Source organism: Populus nigra, chromosome 1 (genome assembly GCF_951802175.1).
Source record: "Populus nigra chromosome 1, ddPopNigr1.1, whole genome shotgun sequence".
Classification (NCBI taxonomy): domain Eukaryota; kingdom Viridiplantae; phylum Streptophyta; class Magnoliopsida; order Malpighiales; family Salicaceae; genus Populus; species Populus nigra.
Genome location: NC_084852.1, coordinates 5164880 through 5181086, shown reverse-complemented (window position 1 = coordinate 5181086; position 16207 = coordinate 5164880). Strand labels below are relative to the sequence as shown.

The 16207-nt window shown below is 36.8% G+C and overlaps 1 protein-coding gene across 1 annotated transcript; it reads right to left on the bottom strand.

The window, feature by feature from the left end:
- Positions 1-10533, bottom strand: LOC133698460 (probable disease resistance protein At4g27220). Its single transcript, XM_062121384.1, has 5 exons — positions 8802-10533; positions 2027-3420; positions 846-1478; positions 564-727; positions 1-384 (listed from the first exon to the last, which is right to left on the bottom strand). The coding sequence occupies exons 1-5, from the start codon at positions 10528-10530 to the stop codon at positions 357-359; spliced, it is 3948 nt and encodes a 1315-aa protein (XP_061977368.1). The 5' UTR covers positions 10531-10533; the 3' UTR covers positions 1-356.
- Positions 10534-16207: the final 5674 nt, after the last annotated feature.

Below are 16207 nucleotides of genomic sequence, written 5' to 3'. Positions count from 1 at the left end.
TGAGCAGAAGGGAGAATGAGAATCCACGCATTAAACAATAAGCACACACATGAGTAACATTATGCCCTTCACTTGTTTTTGAAGGTTCACACACTTGAAAAGAAACACAAATGGGCAAGCAAACATACGCCCTTATTTCCTGAGGTTCGCACAATAAATGACTAAAGACACAACATGGCATACGCCCTTATTTTCTAGAAGTTCAGTATCCTTCTTTTAGGAGTTGTATGGTAAATATGACTGTTACAATGTAAAGCCAAATTGCATCTCATTGCCAATGAAACAGTTGAAATTACTTCCACGAATTAAAAGAATACTCGCAGCACCACCGCTCAAAGACATGATTCTCCGTGAAATCATCGCATGAAGAGGTAACCAGCCAACCTGATGCAAAAATGAAGAACAACGACCATTCAGGCATATCGCATATGTTAATTTATTTCAACCAGTAAGAGTTGAAGGAGAAGGATAAACATAAATAACTGCAGCCATATTACTTGGTTGGGGAAATATTGAATTATTAGCATGTTTTTCAAATCCCAATGCCAAACTAATCTTCTTACCTATCACCATCATGAAAAAAACCAATTAATCTTATTATACCCTCTTCCTCCTCCTCTTCATCTTCCTCCTCCTCTTCCTCCCACCCATTATTTCGGGTCCACATTCTACGAGTGTTGGTTGGCACGGAGCGACCAATGCTTGAACCCCCAGCTACTTGAGATACCTGCAAAGCCAATTCAAGCATGGCATACACATTCTAACTTGTAAGTCTTATTATCGAGTGAAAACAAGAAACAAAAACACTAAAAGAGAGGCAAGAAATCATGTCAAACAAGCAGCACCTCTGATTGAGCACTCATCGAACCATTTGTTGTAGTAGCAAATTTTGTGGTCAGTTTTGGACATTGACGCACGTTCAACGTCTCCAGTCGAGGGAATAAGAATTCATAACATCCAGGACTGAAGTAGACAATCCTCGGTAATTGTTCTAGATACAGCTCCTGCAGATCAGGGAGCACCATCTCCTTCTCAACATTGACAGGTAAAGCATGATCATCATGCCCAAATACTCCCAGTAGTTGAAAGGATTGGCTTACTCTAAGTATTTGGAGCTTGGGGAGACCTGAAGCCATGGCTACTGGGAAGAGACTCGTTAACTTGTTGCATTCATTGATCTCAATTCGACACAAATTGGGGAAGCATAAAGATTGGAGATAACTTCCTGACAATATTTGATCATTTCCATCATCAATATCCTTAGCTATGATTTGCTCCAGTTCATCACAAGTTGATATCTCTAGAACTTCTAGTTGAACCAGACTAGCAATCATGTTGCCTGTAAATACATGCGTCAGTCTCTCACATTTCCTCACCACCAAAGTAGTCAAATGCCTCGGCTCGAGACCCTTCCATATACACCTCATGTCAGGCACAGGCAGGGAGGACAACTGTAATTCTTCCAAACTTGTTAAGCCCTGCATAAAAAAAAATAATAAAGGTGCCAATTTGTTAGATATAATTCCTCGTAACGTTTGTGCACTTTGGAACTATCCCCAATACTTCAGCAAAATACTTAATCAACAAAAAAGATATAAATAGAGAGGGCAATGGGTCATCGGATTATGAAATCATAATTTTTCATATTTATGATAATCTAAATATAAATTATTATTTTATATTAGTTAAATTAAAAGCAATCACGAAAAGATTACACTTATTAACTAAAAAATAGTTTTTTAATATTTGATTTATAAAAAAAAAATTATGACATTAACCAAAAAAATATATATATAAGATAAAATAATTTTAATTTTACATATTAGTAAGATTTCTTGCATATAAAGTAAAAATGCTTTATTATTGATCACTTTTTTTCTTGTATATAAATTCAGTGCATAAGAGCTTATCAATTACTTTAGTTTTAGAAATTTGGAGGAAGAAAGAAGAAATTATCACAGTGTATTGAAGCAGACAATTTAAATTAGAAAAGAAAAAAAATCATGGAGAAGTATAGAGGACGTACTTGGAGCTGTGCCAACAAATTACCCGATTCTTCTTGGCCATCAATGGTTAACTCTTGCAAAGAAGGCAACTGGGCAGCAAAATCCTTTGGACCGAAGAAGCTGCAATTTGAAAGAGACAATTTTCTTAGCCGAGGGAAGTTGATGATGCCATCTCTGGTGAGAGCATCTCCTTCTCCACTGTAAAATATTTGCTTTAAATTGCTGGTAACTATAGTCATCTGTTCCAGGTTCAGAAGACTCGGAGACACAGAGACAGGGAAGACGTATTCCAGTTGACCACAGTATTCTACAAGGAGAGTTTTTAACTTTGGGAAGCTAAGAGACTCTGGAATTATTTCACTTTCATCATCATTTTCTCTGATAAGATGCTTCAATCCACGACAACTTCTTATCTTGAGTGTTTCTAGCTGTGGTAGACTTTGAGCGAGGGACGGTGTGAAGATAAATGTCAGCTTGTCTAGAGAATCCAAATTCAGATGAGCAAGACTTTGGTGGCTGACATGCCCGGTGAGCCCCTTCCATATACATCTGAGCTCAGGCAAGCAGGACAGTTGTAACTCTGTTAAAGATGACAACAACGACAGCTCCTTCTCCTCACTGCTTCCTTCATCAGCCTCACCCAATTCAAAAACCTCTTCCAATGATTTACAGTCTTTAATTTCCACACCCCTTAGATTTTTCAAAGCTTGCCGCCATTTAGCTGGAAACAGAGTGCGAATATCCCCACATCCATTCACTTTGACATGTTCTAATCTTTGCAAGAAGTCCTTTTGCGACCCATGGCCATGGGTGGTCATCTGATCAGAGGACAATACTATATTTTCTAAACCCTCCACTCTACGAAAACTAATTTGAGACACAGTAGGAAACAACTGCTCAAATGTCTTCGCATTTAAGGATGTGGCGCTGATTTCACCCAAATTTAATCTTGTCTTTGCAGTTGGGTATTCATTATCAAGTTCTGAATACCCATTCCCTAACACCCAAATATCATATTTGAGCAACCTGGGAAAAACAAAATCTCTGGGAATGCATTCAGCCTTCGGTATCCTCAATGATAAGACAGCTAAATGAGACAGCGAGTTCAGTTCTGTTAGGCTCGCATTCACTCCTCCCCTGCTTGTCCCAACGACATCCCATTCCTTAAAGCTGTAACACCCGATTAGCAGTTCTTCTAACCTCTTCAAACTTCCAATCAAATTCACGGGAATCCTTCCTAGATTTCTACAACCTGTCACGTCCAACAACCTCAACTCCTTGAGCTCCCCCATTTCACCAGGTAATTCTTCAATGGAGTCGCACCCTATAAAACCAAGAATCTTAAGTCTTTGCAGCTTTCTCAACCAAATGAGGTCCTTGCATTTACACTCCATCAACAGCAACGATTGAACGTGTTGGGTCATTCCCGAATTCAAACACACAAATTTACGTGGTTCGGCAACTTGCCTACTCCACGGAGCTACTGGTTTGTATTAATCAAGCTTAGAAACAATACAAACAACAAAACAAGGAGGAGGAGAAATCTTCTCTACTCAACTCAAGCTCTCTCTCTCACGTTTTTCTCTCTGTGTTTTCACTCTTCTCTGCATTCTTCACACACCAACACACCAGCTCTTCACTGAGCATACATATATATTAAGCTAGAAGAGTGAAGGGCATAAATCATGCCATGATTTATGCCCACCGCTTGTGTCCACCATGTGCCAAAGTGGGAGATTAGGTATTCCCACTTGCATATGGTGGGACATTGTTTGTCTTCCACTTGCTAACAATCTCCCACTTGGAGACAAACAATGAAATCATCTTTTATCCTTGAAGACCAACTGAAGTTTTGCACAACTTCAGTTTATCAAGTGTAACTCCTTTGGTTAACATGTCAGCTGGATTCTTGCTTCCGCAGACCTTTTCTAGCAGTAGTTGCTCCTCGTCTAGCAATTGTCGGATGAAGTGATATTTGATCTGAATATGCTTCGTCCTGGAGTGAAATGCTGGATTCTTGGCAAGGAAGATTGCACTCTGACTGTCGCTGTACAAAGTACCCTTTTCATTCATCTTGCCCAATTCTTTCAGGAAACTCTGTAGCCATACTATCTCTTTTGCAGATTCTGAAACTGCAACATATTCAGCTTCGGTTGTTGAAAGAGCGACGATCTTTTGTAAGGTCGAACTCCAGGAAACAGCAGTCCTTCCTAGAGTATATACATATCCTGTAGTGCTCTTTCTGCTATCAACATCTCCTGCTAGATCAGCGTCTACAAAACCTTCAAGTTTCAAATCACCAGCTGTGAAGGTAAGACATGTCTCTGATGAACCTTTTAAGTATCTCATGATCCATTTCACCGCCTCCCAATGTTGCTTTCCAGGATTGCTCATATATCGGCTTACAACTCCCACTGCATGGGCAATGTCTGGTCTAGTACAGACCATAGCATACATCAAAGAGCCGATAGCTGAGGCGTATGGAATCTTATCCATGTATCCACTTTCTAGCTCAGTTTTTGGTGACTGGTCTTTGCTGAGCTTGAAATGATTCCCCAGAGGTGTACTTACTGGTTTAGCATTATCCATACTAAACCTGCTGAGAACCTTCTTGACATACTCTGTTTGTGAAAGCTTTAGTATGCCTTTGTCTTGATCTCTGATGATTCTCATGCCAAGTATTTGTTTAGCAGCTCCCAGATCCTTCATTTCAAACTGTTTTGACAATTGTTGTTTCAGCTTGTCAATCTCCTCAATGTTGGATCCTGCAATCAACATATCATCCACATATAATAGTAGAATGATAAAGGAGTTGTCAAAATGTTTGACATAGCAACAGTGATCAGCCTGGCATCTTGTGTATCCCGAACTACACATGAAGTTGTCAAACTTCTTGTACCACTGTCTTGGAGCTTGCTTCAAACCGTATAGGCTTTTCTTTAGCTTGCAGACTTGGTTCTCCTTTCCTGGTATTTCAAACCCCTCTGGTTGTTGCATGTAAATGTCTTCCTCCAATTCTCCATGAAGAAAAGCTGTTTTTACATCTAATTGTTCAAGATGTAAATTCTCTGCTGCTACTATCCCCAGAACAACTCTGATTGTTGTAAGCTTCACAACTGGAGAAAATATCTCAGAGTAGTCAATCCCTTTCTTTTGTTGAAACCCTTTTACAACAAGTCTTGCCTTGAACCGTTTGCTTCCATCATGCTCAGTCTTTACTCTGTAGACCCACTTGTTTTGCAAAGCCTTCTTTCCTTCAGGTAGTGTGGTCAGCTCCCAGGTCTTGTTCTTCAGCAACGAACTCATCTCATCCTTCATGGCTAACTCCCACTTGCTTGAGTTTCCATCTTGTAAGGATTCTTCATAACTTAGCGGCTCACCACCATCTGTCAGCAAAATATAATTCAGTAGAAGTGTGAACCGTTGTGGGGGCTTTACAGTCCTTGAAGACCTGCGAACATAAACAATTGGTTCACTTGGCTCTGCATCATCTTGTGTAGTGGTGGGTACAGATGTGCTTGAATCTTCTTGTAAAGACTCTTGAGTTTTGTTTTGCTCGGTAACATCGGGAAGCCCTTCTAATCTGATGAATTCAGATTTTTGTGGACTTGTATCTGAATCAGTCATATCTGTTTCTGCACTTGATCTGTCTTTGTACAAAACTTTCTCATTGAAGATCACGTTCCTGCTTCTGATAATCTTTCTGTTCTGATCATCCCAGAACCGAAATCCAAATTCTTCATCTCCATAGCCAATGAAGAAACATTTCTTGGATTTGGCATCTAACTTGTTGCGAGCATCAGAATCTATATGCACATAGGAAACACACCCAAAGACCTTTAAATGAGAAAGTTGTACCTCTTTTCCTCTCCATACTTCCTCGGGCAATCTGAACTCCAAAGGAACTGATGGTCCACGGTTGATCAAGTAAACTGCAGTATGAACTGCGTCAGCCCAGAATGTTTGAGGTAGCCCTGAATGCAGCCTCATGCTTCTAGCTCGTTCATTGATGGTCCGGTTCATTCTTTCAGCAATGCCATTCTGTTGTGGTGTGCCTGGAATGGTCTTTTCCATTCTGATACCATTAACAGCGCAATACTCCTTGAAACCTCCATCAATGTATTCTCCTTCATTATCAGATCTTAAGCATTTCAACTTTAAACCTGATTCATTTTCAACCATAGCCTTCCACTTCTTGAATGTTTCGAACACATCAGATTTATTTTTCAGAAAGTAGACCCATACCTTTCTGCTGAAATCATCAATGAAAGTTACGTAATACCGAGAACCTCCAAGAGATGCCACTGGAGACGGTCCCCATAAATCTGTGTGCACTAGTTCTAGCTTTCTTGGTCTTAAGGCCCTGCCAACCTTTAAGAAACTAAGCTTCTTCTGTTTTCCAAGAACACAGCTTTCACAAATGTCTAGATCAACATTTTTAAGCTCTGGCAGTTTTCCCTTCGACTGAAGTATCTTCATCCCTTTTTGACTCATATGGCCGAGTCTACAGTGCCATAGCTGTGCTTGATTTTCTGCTTCAGTAGAGGCAATAATGTCTGCAAATCTTGTGGTCATATACAGGGTGCCGGTTTTCTTTCCACGAGCCAAAACCATTGCTCCCTTTGATACCTTCCACATACCTCCAGAAAAAAGGATTGAATGACCACTCTCATCAAGTTGTCCGACTGAGATCAGCTTCTTCTTTAGTCCAGGAACATGCCTTACATTTTGCAAGTTCCATGTAGATCCATTCATTGTCTTGATCTGCACTTCTCCTATACCCACAATCTTCATTAGTTGTCCATCGGCTAGATAGACTACACCGTGATCTCCAGCAACATAGTTTTGCATCATCTCATGGTGTGGTGTACAATGGAATGAAGCACCAGAATCAAGAATCCAATCATCAATTGGACTTTGTACAGCAAGAATCAAAGCGTCTTGCACCTCATCTGTGGTAGTGTTTGCAGAGTCAGCTTCAGGTTTTTTCGGTTTTGTGCAATTCCTCATGAAATGACCAGGTTTGCCACAATTCCAACATTCAACCTGCTTTCTGGGTCCGAACTTGCTTTTACTTCTGTATCTTGATTTGGATCTGCCTCTGGATAAACCTCTATCCTGTCTCCTCCCTCGAGTGTTAATGTTGAGAGCTTATCCTGAACTTGAACTTTCACCTGAGTCTTTCCTTCGCACTTCTTCAGCTAAAATCAAGTCTCGAATATCATCATATTTCAGTTTGGATTTTCCAGCTGAGTTGCTCACGGCTGTCCTCATACCTTCCCAACTGCTTGGAAGTGAAGCCAGTAAAATGAGTGCACGGATCTCATCATCAAACTCAATCTCTACAGATGACAATTGATTTGTGATAGTATTGAAGTTGTTGAGATGCTGTGTAACAGAAGTGCTTTCTGTCATCTTCAAGTTGAACAACTTCTTCATTAGGTGCACTTTGTTATTTGCTGAGGGCTTCTCATACATCCCAGACAGGGCTTCCATCAGTCTTGCAGTGGATCTTTCTTTTGTAACATTGTGAGCAACTCTTCTTGATAAAGATAACCGGATAATACCCAAAACTTGTCTATCAAGAAGCAACCAATCTTCTTCTGGCATATTTTCTGGTTTGCTCCCCAACAGAGGAAGATGAAGTTTCTTCCCATATAAATAGTCTTCAATTTGCATTTTCCAATATCCAAAATCTGATCCATCAAATTTTTCAATTCCCGCAGCCTTTATTTCATCTGCCATTTTTACTGTTTCTCTGATTTGAATTTGTCAAATCTGACCTTACAGATGTGTCCGGAACGGCCAAAACTATTGGAAACGACACTGAGATCACCCCAATCGGACTTCGGATGGCTCAGATTTTAACAATCAAAGTTTTGGATCAACGGACGGTGCAGATGAAGCCGCGTGTCAGGCCAGAATAGTGTCTGCGAAGCACTGGATCAAAACTCACTTTTGCTGACGTGTCAAGATGACGTGGCATCCACGTAGGCCAAATGGGACCCACTTTGCTGACGTGGCAAAAGCACGCGTAATTTCGGCTGACGTGGCAGTTGATGACGTGGCTGCTGACTGGACAGTTGACGTGGCGGATGACTGTGCAGGATTGCTGGCGTGGCTGCTGACTGGCTGCTGGCGTGGCGGGTCAACCCGGTTCAGTTGCAGACAATCGGGTGAAGACGACGCGTGGAGAGCGTGGCGCGAGTGGTCGCGCTGGGGCAGTGCTGTCGTCGGCGCGTGGTAGCGCGTGCGGGCATACAGGACGTCGGTTCTTCGCCGGGTTTTCACCAGTGAATTCGTCTCTTCTTCCTCTACGCGATGGTAATGTCAAAAACACGTTTTGAGAACTTTGATTTTTGAGTTTGGATCAAACACCCTCTTTTTCAAGAACAAGCTCTGATACCAGTTGTTGGGTCATTCCCGAATTCAAACACACAAATTTACGTGGTTCGGCAACTTGCCTACTCCACGGAGCTACTGGTTTGTATTAATCAAGCTTAGAAACAATACAAACAACAAAACAAGGAGGAGGAGAAATCTTCTCTACTCAACTCAAGCTCTCTCTCTCACGTTTTTCTCTCTGTGTTTTCACTCTTCTCTGCATTCTTCACACACCAACACACCAGCTCTTCACTGAGCATACATATATATTAAGCTAGAAGAGTGAAGGGCATAAATCATGCCATGATTTATGCCCACCGCTTGTGTCCACCATGTGCCAAAGTGGGAGATTAGGTATTCCCACTTGCATATGGTGGGACATTGTTTGTCTTCCACTTGCTAACAGAACGTTCGTTGAGAATTGAAGTGACTGCAATGACAAACACCCTCCCTTTAGAGACAAAACTTCAATTTCTTTCATCCCTTCAAAAAACCTCTCTGGAACATTCAAACCACGATCCAGTTCTAATAATACAACTTTGAGCTGTGGACATACCAATCCTTCGGGAAGTTCTGCTACTTTATTGCCCATTAACGAAATTGCTGTGCAACCTTCAAAGCTCTTACTGCACATTGGCCACTCCTTCAACCCAATGCCTGCCTTTACCATGAATCCATATTCTTTAGATGATGCTATCTGAATAGCAACATCACGAACCAAGTCATGCATTTTCACATGCTCTTCAGTTTCAGTGCCTAACAGCATAAAACAATCTTTAAGGGTTTTTATTTCCGCATGAACTTTTTCCCTTGCATCTTCAATGGACTCCACATCTTGATGTAACCCGTAGCCAACTGCATATCTCGTCAAGTCCTCAATTGGAATGTTGTAGTCTTCTGGAAATAAACAGCATAGCAAGAAACATAACTTGGTTTTCTCGTGCTTCAAATAATCATAGCTCAACTTAAGACATGAATATGCATTTTTTTGTTCACCAATTTGTTCCATGTGCCGAAATTGAGAGTTTCTGAGCTCTTTGGACGCTACTTCCCACTCAACAGCAGATTTATCTCTTAGAGCCCTTCCCACTGTCACAAGTGCTATAGGCAGCCCTTGACATTCTCTCGCAACCTTCTTTGCCACTGTGTTCAAGGTAGAGTCCGCGTCACGTAAACCTGCATTGATTTTGAACAAAGCCCATGCTTCATTTTCTGGTAAGAGACTTAAGAACACTTTTGGCTGGCACTCCATATAAGAACATATGTCTTGAAGACGTGTTGTTAGAAGAATTTTACAGCCCCTGTGAGCATCACCAAATGGGATCCCTATCTCTTTCAAGTTAATAACTTTCCAAACCTCATCCAGGATTATAAGCATCTTCTTCTCTGTCTTCAGTCTCTGCCATAATCGATCTGCTCTCCCTTCTTTAGTCTTTTCGTCAAGATGCAGACCTAAACTATCTGCTATTCGATCCTGAATGTCTATGACATTTGGATTCTGGGACAGTGTAGCCATCAAAACTTCATCAAACAGCTGCGACTCTTTGGCTCTCCTGCCTACTTCTTTCACCAGGGTGGTTTTACCCACCCCTCCCATGCCGTACAGTCCAATCATATTGACGTTGTCATCTTCGAGAGCTTTCATAATCTGTTCGAAAGCTTCTTTTGACGATTCCGAGGGTGTGAGTCCCTCTGATGGAAGAAATTCTGTGTCTTGAAGAGGTGCTTTGTGGGACACTTTGGGAAACTTTTTGCTATTTTCTTCAAGGTTTCTCAAAGTCTCCGTCTTCTTTGCCAGTGCCTTGCTTAACTTGAATTGTCGTATCCAATTTGGACACCAAGTAAAGCATTTGCCATTTTTTCCTGTTTCATTTTCCAATGGATTCACACCTTTAATTTCGTTGTTTGCATCCTCCAACCATTTGTTGACATCTTTCTCAATTTCTTCAGCATTTCTTTCAGCAACTTCGACAGCCTTTTGCAAACGATCTAGTGTCAAAGCCAGGTTCTGCTTTTGTTCATTGAATTCTTGAACAAAATTGTTGAAACAGAACATGTAACGAAATTGCCTTATTGTTGGTTCCACCAAGACTTCTGCTATCTTAGATACAATGGATCCACCAGCACTTTCGATAGCCATTTTCCACCAGACTGAAAAATCAGAGAAATGAGAATAGTAATTTTATCACCTTAATTTGTGAAGATAAGCGGAAAGCAATCAAATAGCGGGAGGAACAAAAGGATATCAATATCTATCTATGCCAGCGAGCAATTAATCCCTTGTCCCCTCATCTAAATCTCTATTCATGCCATCTACAAAAGTTATCTTTTCTTGAACACTATAATATCTTCAAATTAATTTGTCATTAATCTTAATTGTCATAATGTTGTTAATAAAATATAGAATGTTAATATGGTTGTATTGTCAATCAAAAAAACTCTATACATTAAAAATTAAGAAATAGAATATTAATATCTTTCACTCCTTAGTTCTTTAAGATTTTTTATTCCCTTGATATCTTTATACAGTTCTAGGAGTGTTAAGACTTTTTATGCAATGAAAAAATAAGCAAAATTACACTAGACTGGACTTGATGATAAAAACTATCATGATTAGACTAAATATTAGGGCATGTAAATCTAAATTTTAGAGTTCATTAATAAGGTTATTATTAGTGAATATGCTTTGTAGTCATTCGATTGGTTAAATGTAGCATTGATTTTATTCATGTAAAACATATTTGTTATTAATAAAAGTTTTTTTATCTTTAATATTCATTTATATTTAATTAATGAATTTATTGTTTAATTAATGAATCTAGAGTAAAGATAAAGTTCATGAGACAAAAAAGCTTTGCAAAAAAATCATAAAGTTGTTATAATTATGAGATTCATATTGCATCAAAATATTATTTTTAAATGTTCTAGGTCAATATTTTATTAAGACTGAACATTAATTAGAGCTATTGAGACTGGTGCATATTATGTTCTTTTTTTATAAAAAGAAAGATTACTTATGTCTATGGAAAGGCTCACGTAATAGCTGTGTAAGTGATTCATAAACTTGAGATAACTACATATTATTGATTGTGAAATTATTGGCCCAAGTGGAACGAGTTTTGAAAAAGAATCAATGATTATAATGTTGAGAACGAAATGATTTAACAAAGCAAACATACTCCATGCTATAATATCTAAATCATAACATTCTTGATCAAGGGATAATAATTACACTGAGAAACTAGTCGCTAAAAGGTTAAGTCAGGCCACTTATGATTTTTATAATATTTAAGAGATCATGACAAGTTGTTAGACATTATACTTCATCTTCAAATACAAATCAATCAATTATTGAATTGATAAAAAAAATTATATAATTTATTTAATCTTATTTTATTTAGAATTGTGATTTATATTTCGACCAACTTCTATAGAAACCTAATGGGTCACACACATAAGAACCATTGATCAGAAATTAAAATAGAATGATTAATCAAGTGTGACTTGATTGTAAATAAATTTTCAAAATTAAGGACTAAAATGTAATTAATACAGGGGATTATCATTCTAGACTTAGAAAAATCAAGTAGGGAATTTATTCAATAAATTTATAAAATTATCCTAAAATAATATATGCGATATTATTTAAAGAGCAAATTGATGTTTTTCTATTTATAGGTTTTCAAGTTTTCCTATAAATAGAATGGTATGCCTATTATTTCATAAGAGAATGTGAGAAAAGTATGATATGTAAACATCTAAAACACAAAAAAAAAAAAAGAGCTAGCACTATAAGGTATATCAATATCTCTCTCCTAAAAGGGTTTAGGAGATTTCTCACAGGTCACTTGTGTGGATTACTATTAGAGGTCGAATATTTGGCCAACTTATGATTTGCAACAACCCAGCATTGAAGCAAATTTTCAAAGCCGAAAAGAATATATGCTCTTCAATTAATTTTTGCATAAACCCTAAACAACTCTAGATTTGTCTAACGGGATCATTAAGACCCCCAAAAATTTTTAAATTTACCGTTTATACTGCGTGTATGTATTTCAAGATACCCAACAGTTATAGGTAAAGCCTAATGTTCTTATTGGAGCTTAAATATTCAGTTATGAATATGTGCTTGTAGTACTTAGAAAAGAGCATGAAGTTCATATTAGTGTGTATGCCTAACAATTATAACTTTATTTCTTTTCTAATTAGGTGGTTGTATATGCCACTAACTTTATTCATGCAATCAATGTATTTAATAGTCATTTGTGTCTGATTAATAAATGTAAAGTAGAGATAAAGTTCTTAAGAAAAATGATGCTTAGAAAAGAAAGTTATAAAGTTGTGATAATTACGAGGTTTCTTAATATATCAAGACATTGTTTACAATGCTCCTAGTTAATGCTTTATTAATAGTAGAAATTAATCAAAGTTTTTTGTCACACTCGATATCGCGGCGGCCTTCAAATTTTTAGGATAAAGAATAGATATCTAACATCTTGTTCTTAAAGAGGAAAAAGATCCGGTTTAAAAAGTCATTCTTTATTATTATGATCACCAGAAACCCTAACCGGTCAACAGAGATTCTATGGTACAAGACTGGTTAAGTAAAATAAAAATAGTATCACCTCTAAAATATTTTGCCTAAGATAGGTTGCATTGTTGGTTTTGTCTTAAATTGTTAAAGTTAAAGATTTGTTGTATTATGTTTTTTATATCTACCTATAATATTCCTGATTCTAGCACCAATAAATATTCAACTACAAATACTTCCAACACTGGTGTTGATAAAAATTATGTAACAAAAGAGTATGGTATTGTTGACTTTGGTGTTATTGAATATTGGGGATTCAAAATAATTCTCAATCTTATTGTCAATATTCCTAACTCTGATGTTAGCAAACATCGAGAATATTTCTAATTCTGACATTAGTGAATACAAATATTCATGTCTTTAACTCCAATGAATAAACCAGTAAAATTTGAATTGAAAGCAAAACACATATTTTTGTTATTTTTTTAGAGAAAAAAAAGATAGATATGTATTATATACTAGGATTGCATTTCACTTATATACTAGGATTGCATTTCACACTATATGTCTACAACTCAATACTAAGTAAAGTGGTTAAAAAAACATACAGGGGATCCACAAATAAATTTAAAAGGGTCCCCGAATTTTTTTTAGAAACTTTTTATATCTTAAAAGACCTGTTTGGCTAGATATCAAAAATAAATAAGACTAAAAAAGGGAAAAGGACATAAGGGTGTGTTTTTTCAAAGACACCCTTAACAGAAAGAAAATTAGGCCTGCTGAGCCTGAGGCCCAGGTCCAGCCCTATCTCAACAGCCTATGTCTCTCTTTTTTTATAGGCTAGATCTAGCCCACCCATATGGGCTGGGCTTCATCCACCGGCCCTGCTTGGTCATTGAGGATGAACAGTCCTTCTTGGAACGACGTCGCTTCTTCAACTGAAATGAGCATCTTCATTTTGCCCCCTAAATTGGAAATATCTTCTTCTTCTTTTTTAATTTCACCCCTAGATCAATGCAATTGGACCCTGGATTTTAACGTCATTTACAAAATAGTCCTTAGTTTTAAATTTAATCAATTCGGCCCTTAATTGACTCTTTAACTTCTAATTCTTTCAAAATTACCCCTGGAAAAATCAATTAACCCTCTTATAGTATCAATGCCTATTCACTTCGGTCTCTAGAATTTAATTACTTGAAATTTTAACCCAAATTGACCCTGAATTTTGATATTTCTTCAATTAAGCCCCTGGTTTCATTAACTAAACCAATTCAAAGTTTAATTAAGTCCCTAAACTTATCAATTCTCCTAAGTTTTGACCAAATTGACATCCAATACTTTCCTCCTTATCAGTCCCTGGACCTATAATTTGTGTTGTCTTGACCCAATTCTCAAATTATTTTTTCATTTATTATTATTATTTTGGAAATTCAAAAATTGAGTTATGACATTGTTGATATTGATACATATTTTGTTTTTTTCTTTATAAAATAAAACAATTGTTCTCATAAGTTGAGGTGTAAAGAATATCTAAAATTAATATGTAAGTGTTTATTTAATGAAAAACACGTTGAATTGACTTGTAAGAGGATTGTAAAGAGAATTTATTCTTGAAATGAGTAGTGAGAGGAGAATTTATTACTAGGGTTCCAACGGCTAGTTTTTCTTAGAAACATTTATATAACTTGTCTAATTACAAAATTAGCAAGGGATTCCAAACATATATGATAAACAATCTACTCTAAGATAAAAATAAACAAAATTATCAGTCATTGATCATACTCTAACTAGTTCATGGATATTTGAATACTAGATTTGTTGAAGAAAAGAATGTTTATTTTGGGGATTTACATAATTGAAGACTTGTAGATCGAGACTCTTGGAATCCTGATCAACCGATTAGCCAGTTTGGTCTAAGTTGTTTGACCGGTTTGCTTACTATTGCCAATCAACTAGTTGGTCTAAAAAGATTTGGGATCAAGAAAGTATGGGTACCAAAAACCTTATCTTGATTTTTTGTATATAGGAATCAAAATAGTATAGGAAAAGGTTTTTGGATAATGCTCAAATCATATAACTAGAGGTGACTCTTTATTTTCAAGCATTACCAAAATCAATGGTGGAAAGGTCACTTTTAGTTAAAGGTCTTCCTCATATAGCTTCTTAAAAAGAAACGTTATGTGATGAATATGGAACAATAATTAGAAACAAAACTAGACTGGTTGCCATATGTTATAATCAATAAGGATACTTTCAGTTTATAATCAAGAAGAATGTATTGATTATGAAGAAACTTTTACACTAGTAGCTAGACTATAATCAATAAGGATACTTTTAGTCTATACTTGCCATGCTAACTATATACTTTTTCAAATGAATGTTAAAAATGCATTTTTAAATGATTTTATCATGAAAGAAGTGTATGTTGAGCAACCTAGTTTTGAAAACTTTTATTTTTTCATTCATGTTTTCAAACTCAAAAAAACCGTGTATGGTTAAAAAGAAGCACCAAGAGCATATCCTTTCTTATTGATAATGGTTTTAACTTTGGCAAAATTATCTCTTTGTAAGAATTTTGCAAAATGCATGCAAGATGAATTTAAAATGAGCATGATGGAAACATTGAACTTCTTCTTTGTATTGAAAATCAAATAAATAAGGGATGGCAACTTCATCAACCAAAACAAGTACATCAAAGATCTTCTAGAGATTTCGGATGGAACATGTTAAAGTTGTCAATAACTTATAGGAACATCAATTAATCTTGATATAGATAAAAATGGTAAGAATGTAGATATCACTAAATATCAAGGTATGATCAGAGATCTTTTATATTAACTGCAAGTAGACCTGATATCATGTTTTGTGTATGTTTATACGCAAGTTTTCAAGCTTTCCCAAAAAAATCACATTTAAGTGTTGTAAAACAATTTTTTTTTTTACTTTTTGCATGGTACTGTAGATTTAGAGTTGTGGTATCTGAAAGGAAATGAGTTAACTTGATCACCTATTCGAACACAGACTTTGCTGGATACAAGGTTGATAGAAAAAATACTAGTAAAACATGTTACTTTTTAGGATTCTTACTAGTATCTTAAGCTAATAACTGCAGCCATAACTTAGATATAAAAAAAAGCATGGTGATGCGGAAGAAGAGCAAGAGACTAGTAGTGATGATGAATTTAAAGTTATGTCTAGTACATGGAATTCAGGGATGAAGAATCGCCTAATACATTACAAAAGATAGGGGGAGACATATTTTTATATCTAAGTTACATATTTATTG